At 45.8% G+C, this 10,601-nt stretch overlaps 2 protein-coding genes and 1 non-coding gene across 4 annotated transcripts; all 3 read right to left on the bottom strand.

The window, feature by feature from the left end:
* LOC131140226 (proteasome subunit alpha type-3) lies at positions 1 to 5,318 on the bottom strand. The gene is made up of 11 exons (XM_058090452.1): positions 5,172 to 5,318; positions 4,006 to 4,088; positions 3,773 to 3,896; positions 2,105 to 2,206; positions 1,968 to 2,041; positions 1,837 to 1,909; positions 1,499 to 1,564; positions 1,375 to 1,421; positions 418 to 485; positions 177 to 241; positions 1 to 114 (listed from the first exon to the last, which is right to left on the bottom strand). The coding sequence occupies exons 1-11, from the start codon at positions 5,190 to 5,192 to the stop codon at positions 70 to 72; spliced, it is 768 nt and encodes a 255-aa protein (XP_057946435.1). The 5' UTR covers positions 5,193 to 5,318; the 3' UTR covers positions 1 to 69.
* Positions 1,676 to 1,756, bottom strand: LOC131142583 (small nucleolar RNA SNORD53/SNORD92). Its single transcript, XR_009132655.1, has one exon. It is a non-coding gene; the product is annotated as a small nucleolar RNA SNORD53/SNORD92 (small nucleolar RNA).
* A 716-nt stretch (positions 5,319 to 6,034) lies between the features above and the next one.
* LOC131140560 (sorting nexin-6) lies at positions 6,035 to 9,339 on the bottom strand. Of its 2 annotated transcripts, none has more exons than XM_058091099.1 (14): positions 9,229 to 9,339; positions 9,017 to 9,067; positions 8,507 to 8,611; positions 8,329 to 8,439; positions 8,131 to 8,252; positions 7,917 to 8,040; positions 7,743 to 7,838; positions 7,569 to 7,674; positions 7,423 to 7,498; positions 7,310 to 7,349; positions 7,156 to 7,242; positions 6,912 to 7,071; positions 6,749 to 6,834; positions 6,035 to 6,687 (listed from the first exon to the last, which is right to left on the bottom strand). In XM_058091099.1, exons 1-14 carry the CDS (start codon positions 9,232 to 9,234, stop codon positions 6,634 to 6,636), a joined length of 1,224 nt encoding a protein of 407 aa, XP_057947082.1. In that variant the 5' UTR covers positions 9,235 to 9,339; the 3' UTR covers positions 6,035 to 6,633. The 2 variants fall into 2 exon arrangements, with proteins under 2 accessions (XP_057947082.1, XP_057947083.1); XM_058091100.1 differs by having other exon boundaries at positions 9,017 to 9,064; positions 9,229 to 9,307.
* Between the last annotated feature and the right edge of the window lie 1,262 nt (positions 9,340 to 10,601).

Genomic DNA, 10,601 nt, shown 5'->3' with positions numbered 1-10,601 from the left:
TGGAAACAACTTTTTTTTTTATTTTCAAAAGCAAAACAAACATTAAAATGTAAGAAAAAAAAAATATCTTCACATGTTGTCCTCATCAGAGTCGTCCTCCTCTTCAAGTGCGTCCTGAAAGACGTGATACGTTACACAAGTGTGAGATACAAAGTGTGTGTTTGTGAGCATGTCACCTTGGCGTATTTTTCTGCTTCCTCTCTGATGTCTTTGGGCACGAGCACATGCCGTCCATTTGTGACTGACGGGAGACAGAGAGAGAAAGGAGTGCTGCGTCACCACGGCAACCATAACATACAACAGTGGGAGTGGTCGGTGAACCACAAGGAAATGGCATCACAGAGTCCAGTCACTAAGCCCCGCCTCCTGCCACTCGCCACATGGGCCTGTGAGAATGTGCTGATGTCGTATTCTTACTTTCTCCCACCCAGCTGAGCTCCAACTCAAACGCTTTGTCCTTCACCTCGTCATGGACGATGTATATTCTGAAAGCACAAGGTCACGTGGTCACATGACAGGAAGCACTACACATGCAGCACATTGTTGACTGTGCTAGAGTAAAAAGTAAACGCTGGTGAGGAAGAACATGCGATAAACATGGGCCAACTCGTGGGCCATGGTCTATCCTTTTATTGTTGCCCTTGGCATAGTGTAAACGGAATGGAATGGATTATTAGTGACATTTTATGAAACTATAGTTTAAGACAGGGGTGGGCAAACTTTTTGACTCGCGGGCCGCATTGATATAACAAAATTTCCGGGGGGGGGGGGGGGGGGGGCAGACTATATATTTTACACGTAACAGTCCACCTGGTATTATTGTATCTGTAAAATTGTCATGCAATCTGCTATTATTATTTATTAATTTATATTTAAATATTTTAAAAATAATAAATTATAATAATTAAAATAAAATTAAAATACTAATTATTATATTATTATGTAAAATATGCAAATAGAACAATATTATTATATATAATTAATATAATAATTAGCATTAATATAATAAATATAATCATAATAGTTATAATAATAATATAATAATTATTTTAATTTTTATTATTATTATGTGCTTGTGTCTCTTTTTTCAGGAGCACTTTGTAAACAACAGACCATGTCAAACAACGAAATTGATACAACCATCAAAAGGTTGGCTCAGGCCATGATGCCAGGTTGTACGTTGAGTTTAAATTAAATACTTTTGAAAGATTGGGCGGGCCGTATTCAAACACTTGGCGGGCCGGATGTGGCCCCCGGGCCGTAGTTTGCCCACCTCTGGTTTAAGATATTACAATAATTGACTGTGGGCTATAACCCAAAGCTCAGACATGGATGTTTTACAACACTGTTCACTTCATTTAAGCACAAACTCACATTTTGGCGACCTCTTTGACCAGCTCTCTGCATGTCATCTCTCTCATCTGCAACACACACACACACACACATTGTGTCACATGACATCACATCAAGTCACGTAGCACACACCTTGTCAAGTCACCTGCAATTTTTCAATTTCTGTCTTGGCAGCTTGTTTGGCTTTTCCAATCGCACACCCCCAGTAGCCCTAAAACAGACAGTCGACGAACACGCGTCAAAACGAGGTCCGAGTCATCATACCTCTTGTTGGTAAACGCACGTCTGTAAATGGCGAGCGCCACTCATGAGCATGCACACTTTGGTCAGACAGCCAAGAGAAAGGGTTACATCACGTGACATCAGCTTGCTTAGCGAAACCTTCTCAGCATCATCACTCCTAGTGTGTGCTCGCATGTTCCATCGGGAAAACGCTCTGTACAGTCAGGCGGGTCATTGGCGACCAGCACGTTGAACACTCACGTAGGAGACGCCAGAGGGGTCCACCATGTAGAGCTGCGGGCCGTCATCTTTGTCGTAAGATCCCAGGATGAAGCTGCGGACAAGAACAGTCATCCCCAGCTACAATGTACGGTTTTGACAGGAAGTCTCACCTGCAGCCAAACGGTCGCACGGCGCTGTACAAGGTGTAGGCGTGCACGTACATGGCCACGCGCTCCGACAGGTGCTGTGACAACAGGAAGCAGCATTAGCGCCTTGTGTCATGACTGGACTACAATGGACGCTTTACCTTGAGAGGAATGTCGTGTCCATAGTTGGACCTGAAGTTAGACGCTTCCTGTCGGGCGACTTCCGCTAACGAGCGAGCGTCCGCCAGGAGACCTGCCACTGCCTGGGGAGGGGGAGGGCAAAACATTGTTGTGCTGTTATGTCAATCAAGCATGACCAGTGACGCGTGGTGAGGTTTAGGACTGGTAAGGCACAGACTTAATGTTAATACAGGTTTCTCATTAATGATGATTTACTTTGATTAAAGCCTTTTCTTCCCTGTATTATTTTTATAAATTGAAAATCATTTGTGGTCGTACCTTTTAATTTCTATATGAATCGCACTGGCAAACTCGATGAGGGTAAACCCCGGTTACATTTCCAGTTAGTGTACAAAATGGTACGCTTCTTGTCATGTTATTAATACACATCTCAGTTTGCACTGAAATGCTTCCTGCATGTTCAAGTTTAACAGTAAAACTACTTTTTGTTTATGTTTCGGTTTGCGTCAGACCTTCTGGAACGGACTAACCAAGGTTAGATGTTACATACGTCCTACACCACTCCAGGAAAAGCTCTTGATATTTTGTTGCAGAGGTCTGATCACAGACTGTTGTTTGTATTGCTGACGCTTCTGTGTGTATTTCAATAAAGTGTTAATAACATGTTAATGTAATGTTGATGTTCTGAATTCTGGTGTTTGGGATTGCACCCTGCTGTGAATGTTTTGGTGAAGAAAAAGAAAGTGTTGCAGGTAGGGATACTCCAATCAAAATCATCTGATTTCTACAGTAAACCTCGGATATATCAGACTCGGATATATCGGAAATTCGCTCACAACGGACAGATAAAAAAGAAACGATTTTTCTGTAATGCATTTCCAATAAAAATTCATTGCATATATCGGATTTTTTTATAACGGATTTCGCCTATTTCGGACAAAATCTCCAGTCCCGTTCCAATGCATTTCCATTAAATTTCCCTCGCATATATCGGATGGCCGCATCGTGGCGCTCCGATTCGCCGAATCGCGACAGGACGCTATACGACGTCATTTGCAGCGTTTGCAGCGTTGCCTGCGCGTCCAGGTACATTGGAAACATAGTCAAGGAAGTGCCTTTTTATAACGGATAAAATCCCATTTACGCATATACCGGATATAAATCCCATATATGCGTAAAACGGACATTTTCCAGTATACGCATATAACGGATTTCGCTTATATCGGGCAAAACCAGTGGGAACAATTGAATCCGATATATCCGAGGTTTACTGTATTTAAAAAGCACGTCATCGGTGTAAGCCAATAAACGGCTTTCAAAGCCAATCACAAAAAACGATGGGAATGCAGCGGGAAATATTATATATCTGCTGTCCCGTGTAGGATTACCAACAAATGACGCATCTCATATTGAGCTTGACAAAGGCTTAGCCAGATGCCAGTGTGTTTGACCCTTCCCCTACCAAACCTATCTTCAGTCGACTAGTTTCCCATCTTTGTTTACTTGCTTTGCATTGACTCATACAAAACAAATCAACAATATTTTTATAATTATTTTATGTATGCTCCATTATGTGCCTCACCTGCCCCTCTGACCTCCACATCAACAAGCATGAGTCAGCAATTTAAATGGCGATTGCTCCTCCCCTCCCCCCCCCCCCCCACAACAAAAGTATAGTATGTGGTTACCATGCCGACATGTCTGTCAATGTTGAAGATGCGTTTGTTGGAGCCCTCCTCGTACAGTTTGGACAACACTAGCTTCTCCACGCCAAACACCACACCATCTTTACAGCGGATTCCGATAGCTGTGCTGGACTCACACAAGCACACACACACACGCACACACACACAAAGTAAAGCGGGTGCAATCAAACATATGACATGAGAAACGAGTTGGAACGCTCGTACTGACAACCAACCTACTGTTTTCCACAGCCTTGATGGCGTATTCCACTTGAAACACTCGACCGTCAGGAGAGAAGGTGGATGCTGATAGGTCGTACTAGAAGACACATGGACAGGAAGTCAATCAATCATATATATAATAAAAATCATCCCAACGATCGCGATGGACCAGTAGATCTTTTAGACTTAGCCGGTCCATCGCTGTTTTAAACTTCCTAATAATACATTTATATTTATGCAATGCATATTTTTAATGTTAGGCACGGTTGAACTGTATGACGAATATATTTTCTGATTGCAATCGTTTTTAACCTCACAAGTGAAAATAGCTGCACATTTCCTGTACAAATTCAGGGCAAAAATCAAAGATGAGGCCACCGTGATAATCGCTTATTATCTGTCTCATTATTCTTGCTAATGGAACAAGAAAATACATAAAAATGTCACACAGGAGCAGTACTTGCAGTACCGATGCATCCTGAAGGTGTCAGCCGTGAGCTGGAAGGTGTTGCCTTCATTGCCCAGAAGAAAAGGGTTTTTTTTTTTTTTAACAATCTTGAATTACACAGACAGCACTGTCAAGAGCTTAATTCATAAACAAGTCAAATACTAGATAATTGTATGCTCTGCCGAATAAATACATGCATTTGATTGCCAAGATGGCGGATTTTGAGCAACATGTATTAATATAAAGTGCCTCACAAGCCATGAGTCTACGGAGTCTATGAATTGCGCCGATATTTTAATGATTGTCTGGTGATCAAATAAACCACACAATACATCCGACGTCCATCAACAATATCTTGTCTAAGTTCACGGCCGAGGCCAGGAATCATAGGCTCAAAAAGGTAGGTGACAATCGGTGTATGAGGCATTCAGTGAAAACTGAACCCATTCTGCCTGCAATGCAGTCAATGTCAACCAATAAAATATCACAGATAATTTATATACTTTAAAATAGTTTAAAATACTTAGCAATTTATAATATATACGATAAAATAGCTTTCGGTTTCTGGTTAGCATCACGGCCTCATTGTGACTCAGCAAGCTAACTGCTAGCTAGCTATTAGCTGTTGTGAATTAACGTCATTTCGACTTTTTACAGACAATTTTCGAATAGATCAAGTAATACCAGACAGTCTCATTCTTGGCCAAAAGCCTCGCTGAGATAAGCACTCACCCCGGTCCCAATGGAACTCATTTTAACTCGAACTGCGGGAGCAACGTGAAAGTGGAAACCAGTCGAGTTAGCGTCTCATTAAATCGCTGCTGTTAGGCTAGTAGATGTCACATGATTGCTTCCGGTTACGCCTTCACAATAATGGCTTAATACGGCGTGAAATAAACCGCAAAGTTGAAATACCGACTCCACATACGTCATTTTATTGAATCTAGGTATTTACCAGTATGATTGTAACATGTATGCATCAGTTAGAAGCAGAACGACGTTGTTTAATTTTCCCAGTGACAGGAAGTTCGATTAACTACAAGGACACGTTTGGACTGACTATCTCGAGTTTGGTAACAGCCATGAAATAGTATTGACAATATAGTAATAAGTCTGTCCCATGTTAATTGTGATAGCATTACAATTTACCATGGTAGGGGATAAACAAAAAAAAAGCAAATGTGTGTTTTGATGTATTTTTTGACAATGAGCTGTCTTTTCGTGTAATTGTGGACTTCCGGTAGGGGCTCTCGGCTGCCACCTGCTGCCACGGAGTGAGCATGTCGGCTAAGAAACCAGGAGATCTGGAAGAACCGGTTTCGAATCTCCCATTGTGAGGAGTTTGCATGTTCTCCCGGTGTGTAAGCGTGTTTTCTCCGGTTTGCTCCCACATTCCAAAATCATGCATGTTAGATATGACATGTATATGACATATGCAAGCATTAATGATTCTTTTGTCTCTACATGCCCTGCAATGGACTGGCAACCAGTCCAGTCTCGCCCAAATTCAGCCAAGATAGGCTCCAGCACAGTGGCATAGAAAATAGATGTATGGATCGTTGTCCCGGGAAACGTTCTTTTTTTTAAAGAAGAAGTTTTATTGTGAAAACAAATCAGCTCGTTTATTGACTTTTTCTACACTCGATTGCCATCTCGGCAGGGATGGAAGCTTTGGTCACATGAGTGAAACATTCCTTACAGTGAAAAAGAACAAAAATCAACAAGTGACATTAAGGCAGAGACTGAGGCTCCTTCAACAAAACGTCTTTGAACAGAAACAAGATACAATTAGCGAGGAAAAGGACGAAGATGACGATCAGCGGCCATTGGTGAACCAATACAAAGCTGTACAAGGCATTCTTTCTTTATGTGACATTAGGAGCCAGAATTGGACTCTGAACATCCACGCAGCAGCGGCACAGGAAGTTCACCGACACAGAAGAACCCCGCCAAAGTAAGACAGGAGAAGATGAAGCAGACTGATCCAGATTAGACCATAAAAGGTCCAAATCTCATTAAGACCAGAACCAGCAGAGCGAGGCGGGAAGGGGTGGGGGGGGTTTCGGGGTAGCGTGTGGTTAAGTGATGAAGATGACCGACTTCCTGTTCCTTCTTCCTCAGCTTTCTGGCGGCATTCTGTCATCCGTCTGGCGATGCCCCGAAGGGGGCATGTCCGGCAAAGATGGGGGCGTGGTTAAGTGTTACCCTTCAACACACCCAGGCAGCTCTGCAGCAGCTGGAGGTTCCCCTGCGGATGAACAGTCCCACTGTGACATCACAAGTGTTACCGAGAGGGGGGCGGTGCCTACCTTGGCGTGTTTGAGCTCCAACTCTGCCAGCTCCACCAGGTTCTTCCTGAATGCCGCCACTCGCCTCGTTTTGAAGTCAATGAGCTCTGCTCGGGAAAGAAGGTCATAAGGGTTGAGATGAAGGTCGCCCCCCCCCAGGGATTTAGGCGACTGCGGCCCTGACCTTGCTTGGCCGAGTCGGAGATCTTGTCGAACTTGTGGCAGCACAGCTGCTGGCTGCTCTCGGCCTGCAGGACGTCACGGTTCTTGGCACGAGCCTTGTCCAGAGCCTTGTTGGCGTTCTCGTAGTCCAGCAGCGCTCGACTCCTGCGGTACAGCAGGTCCTGCAGGAAGGGGAGGGGCGAGACACGGTGACTCGATCAGGTGACGAGAGCGCAGCCAAAGCGGCGAGGCCTGATCGGAGAGACCTTTGCAGCCTGCGACTCCCTCAGGTAATATTTCAACAGGTCGGCCAGCTTCAAGTCTTCGTCGGCCGCGACCCGAGCTTCAATTTTCTACGGAGGGACACACGAGTCAGCGGACCGGCGACTCACGCGCTCGTCATGTGACCACGTGACTCACCCTGGTCTTTTCAAAGAGCTCAGACACTTTGAGGAAGAACCTGAAACACCAGAGGACAAGTCAACACCGCGTTTGCGCACCGTGAGCACGCGGCGGGCGGCGGCCCTCCTCACTTGCACAGGTCGGTGGAGTCCTGCGTCCCCAACGCGTAGAGCGACGACGCGATTCTGTTGATGTCGTCGGCAGCATCTGAAGACATCACCACGCTGTCAAACATCATGAGGTCATGCCGCCCGTCCATCAGCGTGAGCCATCTTACTCTTGTGAGAGCGGATCATCCGGTCCGATTTGGCCGAGGCGTCCTTCACACGGTTGTGATACTCCAACAGGAATGTCTTCTCGTGCTCGAAGAAGTCGTCCACGTCCTGAGGACACACGCGCGTCAGAGACAAACGGGGACGGCGGCTACGGCAACGCCTCGGTTGTGTGTCACCTTAACGCCCGCCACCAGGACGCCGTCAGCGGACTTGACCACGTTCTTGAAGAAATCCTCCAACTTCTCCTTCTTGTTCTTGCCCCGTACGCTCAGCTGCGGCGGTCACAACAAAGAGCTGATGAAGATCACTGGAAAGGACAGCTGGAGCGCCAAGTCGGCAGAGTCACTCACGTCCTGGTTGTACTCCAGGAAGACGTGGAAGTTGAGGTCCTTCCTCAGGATGGGATGTGCCGCCACTCTACACAAGAAGACCTCATGCATGGCCACCGTCTTTTTAAAGATGGCCAGGTACTCGCTGAGGAGGGGCGGGGGGTCACGTGACAGGAAGTGAGGCCAGATCAGAGGTGGCGCGTACGTGTGTTTGTGCGTGTGTGTGCAGACTCACGCCTCCAGCTCCTGCTTCATCTTGGTGAACTCCTCCTTGGTCATGGATCCCTCGCCCTCCCCCAGCTTCTGCAGCTTCTCTCTGGAGGCGTCAAAGTCCGGCCTGGGGGGTGCCGGCGGGATCTGGATGGCGACGACATTTGTCAGCTGACAGGAAGAGGACAAGAAAACCAGAGCTCGGCGTGTGTGTGTCGCTCACGATGTAGCCAGCGTAGTCTTCGTTCTCCACAAAGGAGTCATGCAGCCAAATGAACTCTTCATGCTGGCGGACCACCGAGAACTCGTTCTGCTTGAAGTTGGGCAGCGTGCTCTGCGGACACGAGCGCACGCGTCAGTGGTCGGACGCCCCCGAACAGGAAATGGCCGCAGCGTCTCACCTTGGTGTGCACCGTGAACTTGACCTTGTCTCGCTCGCTGAGGGCGTCGGAGATATCCACCTGCAGGGTGGCGTCCGTCTGAAGGTCCACGTTGACTGCCCTCGGCTAGATAGATACACGCACAAACATCTCCTTCAACATCCGGGTGATCCATATGGGTCAGCTGGTTCTACAAGAGCTCAACCAGCAACACAGATGCTCTCCTCTAAGATGAGCGACACAGACTGAACAGCGAAAGCCGATTAGGAATCTTAATATGCTAATTCAGCTAAGCTAACAGGCTAACAGGTGAACACGAATGTCACGTGACGGTCACGTGAGCAGCCGGGAGAACCAGTTCCACTAAAACGGCAGTTAACGTACAGCTAGCATTCGGCTAACGCAACCGTCGAAGCCGAAGCTAGCTAGCCAGCTAGCTAGCTAGCCAGCTAGCAAGCTTGTTCCGCCATCCGCGGCGGTGGACGTCACACAGGCGTGACATAAGAAGAAGTGGAAAAAGGGAGCACTCACTCCACGGTCCTCCTCGGAGAGGAAGTCTGGTCCGTCGTCCAGTCCTTCCTGCTGCGGACACACAAAGAGCACACGCAGTCGTCATTTGAGCAGCTCACACATCGGAAGTGGACAACCTGAAACCCGTAGCGACCGCCGAGACCCCGCAGGCCCTCGGTGGCCCAGCGAGCCGCCCAGAAGAGCAAAAGAGGAGAGAAAAGAGGCGAACCCACCATCATGGCTGCCGACGGGTGGAGACAGGAAGACGTGTGACGTCATGACGCCGTTTGAAAACATCCGTGTGTCCCTGTGTCCATCTTTCCCGCCCCCAAATAGCAGTTATTTAAAGAGAAACGTCATGAAAGCGCGTACATTTCGACAGAATACAATAAAAGTACATTATTGGCAGAAATACACCCAATATATGCGCTTGATTTATTCACATTTCCAGCAACGATAAAAACATAACTATCTTCTCTTGACAGCAAACAAGTTACAAACGTCACATCTATCGGTGACCAACAGGGGGCAGCAAAACTCATAATGGAATTCTGGGAGATGAAGTTTCCTACAGTTTGAATACATTGAATCAATAAATCAAGTTTATTTATGAAAATGGATGGATTTTAGGATTAAGTTTGCATTTACATAACCTCAATATGTTTTGGTTTCTTGATATATGATTCTCAACTTTATTTGGACCACCAGCTGACATTTTATACTTTTACCCGTTTCTATCCGAATGATGCGATGCTAATTTGCATGACACTATGCTAACCCCAACAAAGCTATGCTAACCTGTATAATGTTCATTGCCAAATTCAAAGCAACTTATGATTTAATTTGGACTACCAGCTGACATTTTATACTTTTACCCCAAATTCTGAATGATGGGATGCTAATTGGCATAACACTATGCTAATCTTAATGACACTATGCTAACCCCAACAAAGCTATGTTAACCTCAGTGATGCTACGCTAACTTGTATAATGTTCATTGCCAAATTCAAAGCAACTTATGATTTAATTTGGACTACCAGCTGACATTTTATACTTTTACCCCAAACTGTGAATGATGCGATGCTAATTTGCATAACACTATGGTAACCTTAATGACACTATGCTAACCTCAATGATGCTTACGCTAACCTGTATAATGTTCATCGCCAAATTCAAAGCAACTTATGATTTAATTTGGACTACCAGCTGACATTTTATACTTTTACCCCAAATTCTGAATGATGCGATGCTAATTTGCATAACACTATGCTAACCCCAACAAAGCTATGTTAACTTCAGTGATGCTGATAATGTTGATTGCCAAATGAAAAGCAACCTATGATTTAATTCCAAATGTTATTTCTCCACTCAATTTAAAAGGCGTCAATCCTTCACCATGTGTCGTGTATTCTGCTCCGGTCCATTCTGGCCGTCACGGCGGCTGTTGACAGGGGTGTGATGAGGGACGACACAAATAGAAGCAGGATCACATTCTCGGGCCCAGCTAACACGCCCCCCCCCCGAAACCAGCAACCCTTTACTTCTGGTTCCTATTGCGCCTGCACCATCTAAGGTCAAGAATGCGCGGCTCACAGGAAGTGACTCA

Source organism: Doryrhamphus excisus, chromosome 13 (assembly GCF_030265055.1).
Source record: "Doryrhamphus excisus isolate RoL2022-K1 chromosome 13, RoL_Dexc_1.0, whole genome shotgun sequence".
Taxonomy (NCBI): domain Eukaryota; kingdom Metazoa; phylum Chordata; class Actinopteri; order Syngnathiformes; family Syngnathidae; genus Doryrhamphus; species Doryrhamphus excisus.
This window is presented reverse-complemented; position numbering and strand designations above follow the sequence as displayed.